Below are 16,253 nucleotides of genomic sequence, written 5' to 3'. Positions count from 1 at the left end.
GTTGTTGATCCATCCTCAGTTTTCACCTATCACAGGCATTAAACTCTGTAACTGTTTTAAAGTTTTCTTTCTCTCTGGCAACTGAGTTAGGAAGGATGCCTGTATCTTTGTAGTGACTGGGTGTATTGATACACCATACAAAGTGTAATTAATAACTTCACAATGCTCAAAGGGATATTCAATGTGCGCTTTTTATATTTTTACCCATCTACCAATAGGTGCCCTTCTTTGCAAGGCATTGGAAACCCTCCCTCGTTTTTGTGGTTGAATTTGTGTTTAAAATTCCCTGCTCAACTGTGGGACCTTACAGATAATTGTATGTGTGGTGTACAAAGATGAGGAAGTCATTCAAAAATAATGTACAACAATATTATTTCAGGCAGAGTGAGTGAGTCCATGCAACTTATTATGTGACTTGTTAAGCAAATTGTTACTCCCGAACTAATTTAGGCTTGCCAAAACAAAGGGGTTGAATATTTATTGACTCAAGACATGTTAACATTTCTAAAAACGTTGACATTATGGGTATTGTGTGTAGGCCAGGCTGTAATGCAATAAAATGTGGAAAAAGGCAAGGGGTGTGAATACTTTCTGAAGGCAATGTAAACCAATTGGAAGGCTGTTTCCTTCACATCTGAAAACCCAGAAAGCTGAGGGTCTACAGAAGTTGTTTCCGGACCATGCAGTAATGTCTTTGATATGTCTTTCCTCCTGTCTCTCTCACCTTCAGTGTTCTCCAGTATGTTTGGGGCGAACCCTCCCTCGTCCCCCACGTTGGTGGCGTCCTGGCCATACTTCTCCTTGATCACTTCCCTCAGTGTCTGGTACAGCTCCGCCCCCACACGCACAGCGTCCCTGAAAGACTCCGCCCCTACAGGAAGTACCATGAACTCCTGCATGGCCAGCTTGTTGCCCGCATGAGAGCCCCCGTTGATGACGTTAAACGCCTGAGGGAGAGGGGGACCAGGGGAGGAGAGGAGAGGGAGACATACATCAGTATTAGTCAATATACAGTATTTATTCATTCCTTTATCCAGTAGTTCCTTCATTCCTTCATCCAGTAGTTCCTTCATTCCTTTATAAAGTAGTTTCTTCATTCCTTTGTCCAGTAGTTCCTTCATTCCTTTATCCAGTTGTTTCTTCATTCCTTTATCCAGTTGTTTCTTCATTCCTTTATCCAGTAGTTCCTTCATTCCTTTATCCAGTTGTTTCTTCATTCCTTTATCCAGTAGTTCCTTCATTCCTTTATCCAGTTGTTCCTTCATTCCTTTATCCAGTCGTTCCTTCATTCCTTTATCCAGTAGTTCATTCATTCCTTTATCCAGTAGTTCCTTCATTCCTTTATCCAGTTGTTCCTTCATTCCTTTATCCAGTAGTTCCTTCATTCCTTTATCCAGTTGTTCCTTCATTCCTTTATCCAGTAGTTCCTTCATTCCTTTATCCAGTAGTTCCTTCATTCCTTTATCCAGTTGTTCCTTCATTCCTTTATCCAGTTGTTCCTTCATTCCTTTATCCAGTAGTCCTTCATTCCTTTATCCAGTAGTTCCTTCATTCCTTTATCCAGTTGTTCCTTCATTCCTTTATCCAGTAGTTCCTTCATTGCTTTATCAAGTAGTTCCTTCATTCCTTTATCCAGTAGTTCCTTCATTCCTTTAACCAGTAGTTCCTTCATTCCTTTATCCAGTTGTTCCTTCATTCCTTTATCCAGTTGTTTCTTCATTCCTTTATCCAGTAGTTCCTTCATTCCTTTATCCAGTTGTTCCTTCATTCCTTTATCCAGTTGTTCCTTCATTCCTTTATCCAGTAGTTCCTTCATTCCTTTATCCAGTAGTTCCTTCATTCCTTTATCCAGTTGTTTCTTCATTCCTTTATCCAGTTGTTTCTTCATTCCTTTATCCAGTTGTTTCTTCATTCCTTTATCCAGTAGTTCCTTCATTCCTTTATCCAGTTGTTCCTTCATTCCTTTATCCAGTAGTTCCTTCATTCCTTTATCCAGTTGTTCCTTCATTCCTTTATCCAGTTGTTCCTTCATTCCTTTATCCAGTAGTTCCTTCATTCCTTTATCCAGTTGTTTCTTCATTCCTTTATCCAGTTGTTTCTTCATTCCTTTATCCAGTAGTTCCTTCATTCCTTTATTCATTCATTCAATGACAGCGATAACTGTCTGAAGCCTTCATCTTATCTTTTTTACAGAGTAGGTTATGGGTTTTTGGTCAAATGTATTCTATGACAGTCAACTGAATACAGGTGAAAATGTAACGGTAATGAACTCACAGGAACTGGAAGCACTAGCTCTGTGTTTCCTGCCAGGTCAGCAATGTGACGGTACAGGGGGACACCTTTCTCTGCAGCACCAGCTTTGCATATGGCCAAGGACACACCCAGAATAGCATTGGCCCCAAACTGAGCTGAAGGGAGCAGAATGAATAGGTATGAATTAAGGGAAAGATCTAATTGAAAAAGCATTGGTGAGAATAAAATGTTCAGACGCCAGCTCTTGAGACCAGGACTAGTCCAAGCTGGTGTCTCATATGTGATTCATACAGGTTGTTACTTACACTTGTTCTCAGTGCCATCCATCTCTATCATCATCTTGTCCAGTTTCTCCTGTTCTACCACACTGACCCCCTGCAACACAGCACATCTTAGAGAGCTGATGAGACATCTTTCTCTCAGTTACAAATATGCCCAAACAAACACACTGCAACACAGGACACAACCCACACACACACACGCTCATCACCGTACTCACCGACTGGATGAGGGCAGGACCAATGGTGTCATTGATGTGACCAACAGCCTTGAGCACACCTAGGAGAAGGAGGGATGTAGCGAAGGATGAGAAGAAACAGGATGAAGAAGAGGTGGTGGAGGAGGAGGAGGATACAGAGACAGGACATAAGAATGAAGAAAAGGACACAGAAAAGTAGCTAATTCTGCACCTCACTCAGTGAACGATCATGCACAAACACAACACACACACACACACACACACACACACACACACACACACACACACACACACCTTCCTCAGCCCTCACCTTTGCCCTTGTAGCGGCTCTTGTCTCCGTCTCTGAGCTCCAGGGCTTCATAGATGCCAGTAGACGCTCCGCTAGGCACAGCTGCCCTGAAGACACCTGGAAGGAGGAGGGAGAGATTTGAGGGAATGGAGGGGTGAGGGAATGAGGGAAGAGAGGGGAGGGAGGGGAAGACAGATGGGGGAGGGAATGGAAGGGTTGAGAAAATGAGGGAATGGAGGGGTGAAGGATAGAGGGGAAAGGAAATTACCCATTAACCAGTTGATAATGGAATATCTCAAATAACCACACCATGTAGTGATGATGAAAAATACCAGTCTCTCACCTTTGTCAGTGTGCAGGTCCACTTCCACTGTGGGGTTCCCCCTGGAATCCAGGATCTCCCTGGCAACAATGATCACTATCGACATCCTGTGGGGAACACACACACACACACGCACAGTCAGAGGCAAATATAATACAGACACAATTCATTCTCACATCTAACAGGCACGCATACAAATATACATACGTACACACACACACACACACACACACACACACACACACACACACACACACACACACACACACACACACACACACACACACACATACACACACACACACACACCCACACGTAGACACACACACAGCACCTTTCATCCACTCTTCTAGCACATACAGTACAGGCACCAACCCTCCTTCTAACACAGCCATGTTCTCACACAGCCATGTTCTAACACAGCCATGTTCTAACACAGCCTTGTTCTAACACAGCCATGTTCTAACACAGCCTTGTTCTAACACAGCCTTGTTCTAACACAGCCATGTTCTAACACAGCCATGTTCTAACACAGCCTTGTTCTAACACAGTCATGTTCTAACTCAGCCATGTTCTAACACAGCCATGTTCTAACTCAGCCATGTTCTAACACAGCCATGTTCTAAACACATCCTTGTTCTAACACATCCTTGTTCTAACACAGCCATGTTCTAACACAGCCATGTTCTAACTCAGCCATGTTCTAAACACATCCTTGTTCTAACACATCCTTGTTCTAACACAGTCATGTTCTAACACAGTCATGTTCTAACACAGCAGAGGGATTTCTGCATTATCAAAACAAGCTTTAGAAGACGGGGGAGAAAGATGAGAGGAGCAAGGGAACGGTGGTAGAGATTCTAAAATGATTAAATCCCCCTTTGGCCAGAAATTATGAATATTCTGAGCTGGGGTAAGTGATGTTCACAGAGTGAGAGATAAAAATGACCTCTTAAATGTATTTTCTGGAGACATAAACAGAAAATATAGAGACTAACACAGGCAGACTTCTACTCTCTCTCTCTCTCTCTCTCTCTCTCTCTCTCTCTCTCTCTCACTCTCACTTTCGCTCTCTATTTCTCTCTCTCACACACACACACACACACACACACACACACACACACACACACACACACACACACACACACACACACACACACACACACACACACACACACACACACACACACACACACACACACACACACACACACACACACACACACACACACACACAGCAAACTGGCACAAACTGACGCATCGTCAGGAAGTAAATGCTGTGAAGCAGATGTACTCTAAGCACATACAGCGACACACACCACACCGCAATTGACAGGCCAACCATCAAACACATTCAACATCAAACCATGGACTAGTAGGACACACACACAATGCGCTGTCATTCCTTGACACACACACACACCGTCAGTGAGTTTAGACACATAAGCTGATGCAATGGTACCTGTGCTGTGCTGTGCAGTCAAGGACTAATCAGAGGATTTGAGCTGGCTGAGGGATGAAATGATGAGAGAAGAGAGCAGAGAGAAAGAGGAGAGGAGACTGAGAAGGATAAGAGGAAGGAAGGAATAGATGTATATTGTTTTCCATTACCTGCAGTGTGTGTGAAGCCTGGTAGGGAAAGTGGGAGAATGTGAGCAAATGAGAGAGAAGGAGAGTGAGAAAGGGGCACAGGGAGGAGGTAGAAAAGGGGAGGCGGTGAGAACGTGTGACAGACGGGGGAGGGGGAACGCGCAAGTTATTGGAAGATGCAGAGGAAAGGGGAGGGAGCGAGACTGGGGACAGAAAGAGGAGAGGAGAGAAGGATTCAGCAAAGCAGCAGTAGGCACCGAAAAAGAGGGGTTGTGTGTGTTCTGTGTTTGGCTTGAGCCCAGAGAAATGTCACAAAATAGAATAGGAGAGAATACAACATGGAATACAAAACACAATCTCCCACAACCCCCCTGTCCCATCCCATGATGACAGTCAACACACTGCGCCACAGCAACAGAGCTACAGCCCTAGGCACAGACGCTCAGTATGTTGGCAAACGACAATTACACATTCATTTATGCATACATTTGCTGGAACAATATTTCCGCAGATGTCATGACTACTAGTCAGTAGTGATGTAAGCCCTGATAAGCTCAAAAACACAGAGAACAGGCAGAAACAGATGGTAGGGTTGGCAGGAGTGTATGCTGGGACATACTGTGGGATGCATGGGCTTAGCTTGCTGTGTGTATCTGCTAGCTAGAACATACTGGAGGATACATTCACTTAGTTAGCATTAGCATTCATCTTCTACGACATACTGCTGGCTGCAGAAATCTGTTAGTATGGCTATCAGCTTTGTATAGATACAGTATGTGGATTGGCCTTGTATAGACTGTTGTGACCAAACTGTAGGTTGTATTTGGCTTAGCCTTTGCATGCACAGTATAGGAGGGGAGACATTGAACTCCTTGTAGTTCAGGTTAGATGGCCATATGGAATAGATACAGTGCCTTGCAAAAGTATTCATACCCCTTGGATTTCTTCACATTTTATTGTGCTACAAAGTAAACTGGATTTTATTGTAAAAAAAAATGTCAACAATCTACACAAAATACTCTGTAATGTCAAAATGGAAGAATAATACAAATTTAAAAAAATGTGAAATTAAATATTTTAGTTGTTGCATAAGTATTCAGCTCCCTGAGTCAATATATGTTAGAAACACATTTGGCATTGATTATACCTGTGAGCATTCTTGGGTAAGTCTCGGGCTTTACACACCTGGATTGTGCAATATCGAATTTCATAATTCTTCAAGCTTTGTCAAGATGTTAGGGGTCATGGCTAGACAGCAAATTTCAAGTCTTGCCAAACATTTACAAGCAGATTTCAGTCAAAATGTTGACTTGGCCACTCAGAAAAATTCACTGTGTTATTGGTAAGCAACTCCTGTGTAGATTTGACCTTGTGTTGTAGGTTATTGTCCTGCTAAAAGGGGAATTACTCTCCCTGTGTCTGTTGGAAAATAGACTGAACCATGTTTTCCTTTTGCCTCCATCCTGTTTCTTTTTATCCTGAAAAACTCCAAAGTATTTGCAGATGTAAAGCATACCCATACCTTGATGCAGCCACCACCATGCATGAAAATAAGTAGGCAGTTACTCAGTGAAGTGTTATGTTGGATTTTCCCCAAACATAAGACTTTGCATTTAGGCCAAAAAGTGTATTACTTTAGTGCCTTGTTGCATACAAGATGGGTGTTTTGGAATATTTTTATTCTGTATATTTGTATTCTTCTTTTCACTTAAAGTCATTGTTGTGGAGTCACTACAATGTTGTTGATCCATCCTCAGTTTTCTCCCATCACATCCATTGAACCCTGTGACTGCTTTAAAATCACCAATGGCCTCATGGTAACATCCGAGAGCAGTTTAATTCCTGTCCTGCACCTCAGTTCAGAAGGATGTCGATCTTGATGTGTCTGGGTGGTTTAATACATAATCCACAGCATAATTATTAACTTGACCATGCTTAAGAAGATATTCAATGTCTGATCCTCCTCTCCACCCTCTCCGAGTTGGGCATCTCCGGTGCGGCCCACGCTTGGATTGCGTCCTACCTGACAGGTCGCTCCTGAGAATCTCCACACCACGTGCTCTCACCACTGGTGTCCCCCAGGGCTCTGTTCTAGGCCCTCTCCTATTCTCGCTATACACCAAGTCACACATAACCTCACATGGTCTCTCCTATCATTGCTATGCAGACGACACACAATTAATCTTCTCCTTTCCCCCTTCTGATGACCAGGTGGCGAATCGCATCTCTGCATGTCTGGCAGACATATCAGTGTGGATGACGGATCACCACCTCAAGCTGAACCTCGGCAAGACGGAGCTGCTCTTCCTCCCGGGGAAGGACTGCCCGTTCCATGATCTCGCCATCACGGTTGACAACTCCATTGTGTCCTCCTCCCAGAGCGCTAAGAACCTTGGCGTGATCCTGGACAACACCCTGTCGTTCTCAACTAACATCAAGGCGGTGGCCCGTTCCTGTAGGTTCATGCTCTACAACATCCGCAGAGTACGACCCTGCCTCACACAGGAAGCGGCGCAGGTCCTAATCCAGGCACTTGTCATCTCCCGTCTGGATTACTGCAACTCGCTGTTGGCTGGGCTCCCTGCCTGTGCCATTAAACCCCTACAACTCATCCAGAACGCCGCAGCCCGTCTGGTGTTCAACCTTCCCAAGTTCTCTCACGTCACCCCGCACCTCCGCTCTCTCCACTGGCTTCCAGTTGAAGCTCGCATCCGCTACAAGACCATGGTGCTTGCCTACGGAGCTGTGAGGGGAACGGCACCTCAGTACCTCCAGGCTCTGATCAGGCCCTACACCCAAACAAGGGCACTGCGTTCATCCACCTCTGGCCTGCTCGCCTCCCTACCACTGAGGAAGTACAGTTCCCGCTCAGCCCAGTCAAAACTGTTCGCTGCTCTGGCCCCCCAATGGTGGAACAAACTCCCTCACGACGCCAGGACAGCGGAGTCAATCACCACCACCAATTTGTAAGTCGCTCTGGATAAGAGCGTCTGCTAAATGACTTAAATGTAAATGTAATGTCTGATTTGTTATTGTTATCCATCAACCAATCACTACCCTTATTTGAGGCTTTCAAAAAGATCCCTGGTCTCTGTAGTTAAATGTGTGCTTGTAATTCAATATTTGACTGAGGGACCTTACAGATATTTTATGCATGGTGGACAGAAGAAGGGTTAGTCATTAAAAAAAATGTCAACCCCTACTATTTCACACCGTGTGAATCCATGTAACTTATGTGATTTATTAAGCAACATTGTACTCCTGAACTAATTTAGGCTTGCATAAACAAATAGGCTGAATACTTATGCAATGGACATATTTTAGTTATCACACTTTTATTAATCTTTAAAAAAATGTTTGAATTTTTCTTCCACTTTGACATTACAGAGTAAATTGACAACAAAAAAAATACAATTAAATCAATCAATTCTAATTCCACTTTGTAACAATAAAATGTGAAGCAATCCAAAAGGTGTGAATAATTTTGCAAGGCACTGTATGTGAATGAAGGCGGGTAATAGAGGGCCAGTAACTAGTGATGGGTAGCACTTAACTAAATACAGACATGGAGAGATGAAAGAGAGAACAAACAATAAAGCACACAAGGCAGCTATAAAATACAGAGGGAACCTCAGCAATGAAGGTGACAATTATGGAAGAGAGAGGGGGGAGATATCCAGAGGGAATGTGCCACAGGAATGGGCAGAGGGCAGGGAGGATTTTGATTGGCTTCTTCTCTGGTGTGTTCCAGCTGGATGTCATATGACCATCTGCAGCTATTCTGACACTAGATAGTGAGAGCACGAGTTTACACACACGAGAGAGTGAGTGTGTAGGGATGTGAATGTGTTTATTTGTGAGGGAGTATGTATGAAGGGATGGACTGTGCCATAAGACACACTATTTACTGTGGCATTTATAATATTAACAAAGTGTTGGGATGGAAAGGCATGCTGAATATTGAACAGATTCAACAGCGAAAATAAAATACAACCAAGTAACATTTTTCACATGCACCAGGGTTGGGATCAATTCCACTTCAATTGTGCCAAATCAGGAAGTAAACTGAAATTCCAATTCTCATGGGTTTACAACAACAAAAATGTGTATTGGAATGTCAGTTTACTTCCTACATGGAAATGGGATTTTCAGACAAGAGACTGTATAAAGACAGAAAAACACCAGCAATCTCCATTGCTCCTGTACCACCTTTAGTTATGTCAGTCCTTGTCAGGTCAAAACCTGTTCTAAAAACATAACCTATCCACTCACTATTCCATGACAAACCACAACACAGTGTGCAATTATCTAACAATGTTTAATGTTTGTTTTCATTAATTAGTTTAATTAGTCAACAGTATACAATTCAATTCACAGACACACTAGTGTCTACACAAACATATATGGACTGTACAGCACATGTGTAGTATGTAGTGTGGCAATGTATATATATTTATATAGTGAGGTGGGCAATTAACGCATGTAAAGTTGGAGGGTGGCTCTATATACAACTTGAGTGTGTGTAATCATGTGTGTACATGTGTGTCCACACATGTGTATGTGAACGGTAACAGCAGAGAGGTTGAACCATAATTGCAGGTATTGAGTGTACTGGGTTCTGATGTGTGTGTGTGTGTGTTAAATGTATAGTTTATATATAGACAGTCCCATCATATCAAATATCTTCACGGTCAGTCGTGACCCTCTCCTCCCTTCTTCGTTCACAGCATCAGGCAGATCCCCTCGGTATCCTCTCCTCCATCCTTCTGCTCACCTTTCACCCTTGACCCCTGGCAGGAGAAAACACATGACATCATCAGTGGGTGATGTGGATCTCAACTGTCATAGTGGCTTCTTATCTCCTCTCCTACACTGATCTGAAAACATTGGCTATGTCAAAAGCAATATGGAGGATTCTTAATGGGACTGAGGTTTTGTCTGTCTACTTGTTTAATGTCAGAGCAGATGGACGAGTGGTGTAACATAAACCACTGTAGACTATTGAGATCAATCAATAAAATGTATTAATAAAGCCCTTTTTACATCAGGCGATGTCACAAAGTGCTGTACAGAAACCCAGCCTAAAACCCCAAACAGCAAGATATACCCATTGACCACAGACAGGCTAACAACTGGGACAGGACCAGGTCCCAGACTGATCTCGTCTGTTCCCTGGACCTTATTGACTCACCTAGTGGATTTGAAAGGACTGGATCGGGATTGGCGTAAGCAAAGACCCTTATCAGGGTTGATACCTATCCACTACTTTCAGATCAACAAAGGGTACAATAATTGATTTGGGACTGTGCAGTGCAGTGCTGTCCACAGTACACACACTTTTACAAACACACACAGACATACAGGTCATGCTCCTCCTACCTCTCACCAGTCGTAGCGGGGGCGAGTTGCGGGTGGGAGGTGTCTGGGAGACTCATGGCGAGGGGCGGGCGGAGACGAGGAGCTGGGTGGGGCGGCGAGGGCCAGCTGTTGCCCACCTGCCCTCCTGTCCCGGCCGTAATCTATCCCCCGTGCATTTGGGGGAGGGTACCTTCCGGCTGTGCTCCTCCACTCCTCATCGAAGGCAGCAGCCTCACCTGAGAGACAGGGGAGAGGGGGGTTGGGGTCAGAAACTTGGCCAGACGTAACTCTAAACAGGCAAGTCTAGCAATGGAAACAAACCGTTGCAAATACAGCCATTTAGCATCCATATGCTTTTTTTACCCAAGGCAAATTGTTTATTATTACTTGGGGGTTAGAAACGTGACTCTGGAGAACCGCAGTGAGTAGCACATGTAGCTCCGTGACTTACTCTCCTCCAGGTTTATGTAGTCCTGTCGTTCCTCGCGGTCGCCGGTGTGCCGGTTTCGGGAGCGCTCCATCACGTGACCGCGGTCCCAGATGTGGTGGCCAATGGCCAGGCGCTCCAAGCCACTCTCGCTGTCACGCATCGATTGGCGCGTCTCACGAATCTGAGGGCAGGAGGTAGTGTTCAGCAGGGAGCTGGTAGTAGAGGCCAGTATCTCTGGAGGATTGGCATTGTAAACCCCCTACTGAACAATGTACATGCAATCACAGCAGTAAATGTAATTTGGCCTGCTCTCTTACCCCTCCAGGTGCAGTCCTCAGTTCGCTGGTCTGCTGGTAGACTTTAGGGGCTCCCATGTCTGAGGAGGAGTAGGAGATGACTGTGGAGGAAGAGAACGTCTGACAGTTTGGCGAACCAGACATTCTGTCCTAAAGGGAAAGAAGATAACACATCTTGTCCAGCTGGATTATGTTTAAGTATCAACCACTGAACTCATGTTGGGTCTTTGCTTTAGACAGAGTTGTTTCTGGGTTACAAAACGTTAACTCTAAAATGATTTTTTTCTGGACACATAGAATCTCCATTGAGGGCGAACATGCCTGATCTGGATCTGGGAAAGCAGGGGAGGGAATACCAGGAATCTCTGAAAATACTCACCATGTTCTCCATCATTCCTCCCATCATTCCAAACATGTCCATGAAGCCTCCCCCCTGTGGAAGGAACACATGAGGGAGTCAGTTATCCGATTTTGAAATTCATAATTTGTTTTGAACATATTGGAACGGTGCATTCTGGGCTCTAAGAGGCAGAGATAACATCTTAACACGCAGGGACAAGGACTCACCATTCCCATCATTCCAAACGGCTGCAGGGCTCCAGCCTGAAAAGCAGTAGGAGGTTATTTAACAGCAGACAACAAATATGCAGTAGCAATGCAGTATGGCATGAAGTACTATAAAATTAGAGTCTACACTACATATAATCAAAGGGGAAATAGCTATGGTGTGTTGTGCTGTATACATACCAGGGTTGGGTCGATTCCATTTTAATTAGTCAATTCAAAAAGTTATCCTAAGTCCAAATCAAATTCCAATGTTTACCCATTGAAGAAAATTTGAATTGTAGTGTACTTCCTAAATTTGAAATGGAATTGAACCCAACATCACACACACTTACTAGAGATACTCAGAGTATTGACACTCTCGCTCACACACACCTGAAGGTGGGGTGCACGGGGAGGCTGAATCTGAGGGCTGAGGGGGAAAGGTTCGTAGCCAAACGACCCAAACAGACTCCTCATCTGTTGCCTCTGGGCTGCGAATGGATCCCTTCAAAACAGAAACAATTTATCTCACTGAGGATACAGACCATGAAAAAACACAGCAGTGAATAAGGAAAGGGATTGCTGACATTATGAAAACTCAGGTGAGAAATCCACCTGTTTCCAGGAGTACTCTTGACCATGGTTACTCATCATGGAATGAGAATATAAGGGGTAAACATATTCTCATGTAAAAAATAATAAGCTAGACATAACCATGATCCATCCCAGCCGTGATATAGTTAACTATGTGGTGTATGTAGTTACCTAATATATTCTGGCTGCCTGCCTACACATGGTGGCAGGAGATTAGGCCTTTAAATCTCAGAACAAACGACAACGACTGGGTTGATTCATTCAAATGGGTATAAAAGCAAAACATGCAGTTCGCTTGGATAAAAGGCAATACGATACTCACATCATGTAAGGGTTGTCATCCACGTCATTTAAATATCGAAACATTGTGTTTTGCTTAGCTAATTAAGCTAGCTGGGGCTAGCTAAAAACGTAGTTTCTTCGGGCCTCAGTACAAAAAATAATGTAAGAGGACAGTAAATGTACGACCTCTCATTCAAATATTTCGACACTTCTAGAACAGCGTAGCGACGGACAATAGTGAGAAATGTGCAGCAGTATTGTTAGCAAGTTAGCTATCCTTGCTAGCCACCTAGCATCCGTGTTAGGAAACTAGCCTGAAAACTAGCTTACAAATAAACGTTGGAAAGAAGCCCCTTAAAGCAGACTTATTTGCCGATAGAAAGTCGTATATTGCTCATGCCTAAGTACAACTTAATACATTGGCTAGGGTTTTCCTAGCAAGATAGCTAGCTATTTTTCCACTGTTGATTGCACATGAAAACGGAAGTCAAGCTGACAAAGGAAGCCAAAACGTCAGGAATCCAAAGGAAGAAAGATGTTGTCTCTACAATTTTCCAACAACCTGACACCTACAAACGCCTCTCTTTTGTGCAAAACATGCACCTATCCGTTCAGAAGCCGTGGTGCTAAATGTCACCGAATAAAAAACAAATGACCCTGCAAAACGCCTGTAGCCCGCAAGCTAGAATTAAGCGAAATGTCAATAAAAAAAAGGGGGAGGCAACATCCGGAAATGACGCAGCCTCGTCGTCAATGAGGATAGAATGCAAAAAGCCCAACATGCCCTTGCTAATGTGTAATATCTGTCAACCAATGTCACTTCTTTGGTATCTATTTACATTTATTTTTATTTTTTATTGAATGTCAGTAAAAGAGCTGGTGACAGGGTGTCATTATGTCACTGGGTGACATAAGTTATATAGAGCTTAAAATCATCATCAACTATCTTTTTTTCTAAAGCATAGTCTTGATATGACTGTAAAAACAGAATATTTTAAAACAAGACTCAGAAACAACTTTAGGAATCAAAATATTGCCAGAAGTGACAGAAATGTGAGAACACTGCTCTCTACAGGCCTTGCTTTTGAGGATTAAACTGCTGTTGCATGCATGTACAATGGGGCAAAAAAGTATTTAGTCAGCCACCAATTGTGCAAGTTCTCCCACTTAAAAAGATGATAGAGGCCTGTAATTTTCATCATAGGTACACTTCAACTATGACAGACAAAATGAGAGAAAAAAAATCCAGAAAATCACATTGTAGGATTTTTAATGAATCTATTTGCAAATTATGGTGGATTATTACCCCCAAGCCATAAAACTCCTGAACAGGTAGTCAAATGGCTACCCGGACTATTTGCATTGTGTACCCCCCCCCCACCGGGCTATCTGCATTGTGTCCCACCACCCACCAACCCCTCTTTTACGCTACTGCTACTCTTTGTTCACCATATATGCATAGTCACTTTAACCATATCTACATGTACATACTACCTCAATCAGCCCGACTAACAGGTGTCTGTATATAGCCTCGCTACTGTTATTTTTGACTGTCTTTTAACTGTTGTTTTTATTTCTTTACTTATCTATTGTTCACCTAATACCTTTTTTGCACTATTAGTCAGAGCCTGTAAGTAAGCATTTCACTGTAAGGTTATACCTGTTGTATTTGACGAACGTGACAAATAAACTTTGATTTGATTTGAGTCTTCTTGGGTATGACGCTACAAGCTTCGCACACCTGTATTTGAGGAGTTTCTCCCATTCTTCTCTGCAGATCCTCTCAAGCTCTGTTAGGTTGGATGGGGAGCGTCGCTGCACAGCTATTTTCAGGTCTCTCCAGAGATGTTTGATCAGGTTCAAGTCCAGGCTCTGGCTGGGACACTCAAGGACATTCAGAGACCTGTCCTGAATCCACTCCTGCATTGTCCTGGCTGTGTGCTTAGGATCATTGTCCTGTTGGAAAGTCTGAGGTCCTGAGTGCTCTGGAGCAGGTTTTCATCAAGGATCTCTGTACTTTGCTCCTTTCATCTTTCCCTCTATCCTGACTAGTCTCCCAGTCCCTGCAGCTGACAAACATCCACACAGCATGATGACCAATGCCCTTATCCCCGATTGCTCTGTTTTGCCGGGCAGCCACCTCTAGGATGAGTCTTGGTGGTTCCAAACTTCTTCCATTTAAGAATGATGGAGGCCACCGTGTTCTTGGGGATCTTCAATGCTGCCGAAATGGTTTGGTACCCTTCCCCAGATCTGATCCTCGACACAATCCTGTCTTAAAGCTCTACGGACAATTCCTTCGACCTCATGGCTTGGTTTTTGCTCTGACATGCACTGTCAACTGTGGGAACTTATATAGACAGGTGTGTGCCTTTAAAAAAATGTAATGTCCAATAAACTGAATTTACTACAATTTGTGGAAGCATCTCAAAGATGATCAATGGAAACAGGGTGCACCTGAGCTCAATTTTGAGTCTCATAGCAAAGGGTCTGAATACTTATGTAAATAATGTATTTCTGTTTTTTTCCATTTTTCATCAAAACCTATTTTCGCTTTTTCATTATGGGGTATTGTGTCAGCTTTGATGAGGAACATATTTTATTTATGTATTTATTTATTTATCAATTTTATAATAAGGCTGTAACGTAACAAAATATGGAAAAGTGAAGGGGTCTGAATACTTTCAGAATGGACTGTATGTATAGGGGTAAGGCGAATTGGCATCAAGACTGTCTAAAGTCAGTATAAATGTGTGTGCATGTTACAGTATGTGTGTGTTGGAGTGTCAGTGAGTGTGTAGAATACTGTGACTGTGCAAAACTATTTTTTTTTAAATTCAAGGGTCAACTCAGATAGTCCGTGCAGCCATTCTGTTAGCTACAGTTGAAGTCGGAATTTTACATACACCTTAGCCAAATATATTTAAACTCAGTTTTTCACAATTCCTGACATTTAATCCTAGTAAACATTCCCTGTTTTAGGTCAGTTAGGATCACCACTTTGTCAGAATAATAGTAGAGAGAATGATTTATCTCAGCTTTTATTTCTTTCATCACATTCCCAGTGGGTCAGAAGTTTACGTACAATCAATTAGTAATTAGTATTTGGTAGCATTGCCTTTAAATTGTTGAACTTGGGTCAAACGGTTTGTGTATCCTTCCACAAGCTTCCCACAATAAGTTGTGTGAATTTTGGCCCATTCCTCCTGATAGAGCTGGTGTAACTGAGTCAGGTGTATAGGCCTCCTTGAACGCACACACTTTTTCAGTTCTGCCCACAAATTTTCTACAGGATTGAAGTCAGGGCTTTGTGATGACCACACCAATACCTTGACTTTGTTGTCCTTAAGCCATTTTGCCACAACTTGGAAGTATGCTTGGGGTCATTGTCCATTTGGAAGACCCATTTGCGACCAAGCTTTAACTTCCTGACTGATGTCTTAGTTTATGCTGCAGTAGTTTGTGTCGGGGGGCTAGAGTCAGTCTGTTATATCTGGAGTATTTCTCCTGTCTTATCCGGTGTCCTGTATGAATTTAAGTATGCTCTCTCTAATTCTCTCATTTCTTTCTCACTCTCTCTCTGAGGACCTGAGCCCTAGGACCATGCCTCAGGACTACCTGGCCTGATGACCCCTTGCTATCCCCAGTCCACCTGGCCGTGCTGCTGCTCCAGTTTCAACTGTTCTGCCTGCGGCTATGGAACCCTGACCTGTTCACCGGACGTGCTACCTGTCCCAGACCTGCTGTTTTCAACTCTCTAGAGACAGAAGGAGCAGTAGAGATACTCTGAATGTGAATGGCTACAAAAAGCCAAC

At 43.3% G+C, this 16,253-nt stretch overlaps 2 protein-coding genes across 4 annotated transcripts in view; both read right to left on the bottom strand.

The window, feature by feature from the left end:
- LOC115122349 (gamma-enolase-like) overlaps window positions 1-5,013 on the bottom strand; it is an 11,868-nt gene extending 6,855 nt beyond the window's left edge. The window contains exons 1-7 of one of the 2 annotated variants that reach the window (XM_065027887.1): window positions 4,954-5,013; window positions 3,364-3,449; window positions 3,042-3,137; window positions 2,753-2,811; window positions 2,559-2,628; window positions 2,275-2,408; window positions 725-947 (exon numbers count right to left, since the gene is read on the bottom strand). In XM_065027887.1, the coding sequence (XP_064883959.1) occupies window positions 725-947; window positions 2,275-2,408; window positions 2,559-2,628; window positions 2,753-2,811; window positions 3,042-3,137; window positions 3,364-3,448 (667 nt within the window). In that variant the 5' untranslated portion in view covers window position 3,449; window positions 4,954-5,013. The other variant, XM_065027888.1, reaches the window with a different exon arrangement.
- A 4,218-nt stretch (window positions 5,014-9,231) lies between these two features.
- Window positions 9,232-13,152, bottom strand: LOC115122344 (myeloid leukemia factor 2-like). Of its 2 annotated transcripts, none has more exons than XM_029651551.2 (8): window positions 12,479-13,152; window positions 11,956-12,067; window positions 11,584-11,619; window positions 11,396-11,449; window positions 11,038-11,166; window positions 10,742-10,901; window positions 10,319-10,526; window positions 9,232-9,722 (listed from the first exon to the last, which is right to left on the bottom strand). In XM_029651551.2, the coding sequence occupies exons 1-8, from the start codon at window positions 12,520-12,522 to the stop codon at window positions 9,710-9,712; spliced, it is 756 nt and encodes a 251-aa protein (XP_029507411.1). In that variant the 5' UTR covers window positions 12,523-13,152; the 3' UTR covers window positions 9,232-9,709. The 2 variants fall into 2 exon arrangements, with proteins under 2 accessions (XP_029507411.1, XP_029507412.1); XM_029651552.2 differs by having other exon boundaries at window positions 10,312-10,526; window positions 12,479-13,150.
- Window positions 13,153-16,253: the final 3,101 nt, after the last annotated feature.

This window comes from Oncorhynchus nerka, linkage group LG14, assembly GCF_034236695.1.
Source record: "Oncorhynchus nerka isolate Pitt River linkage group LG14, Oner_Uvic_2.0, whole genome shotgun sequence".
NCBI classification, from domain to species: domain Eukaryota; kingdom Metazoa; phylum Chordata; class Actinopteri; order Salmoniformes; family Salmonidae; genus Oncorhynchus; species Oncorhynchus nerka.
The sequence above is the reverse complement of the archived record's forward strand: the minus strand, read 5'-3'. Positions and strand labels throughout refer to the sequence as shown.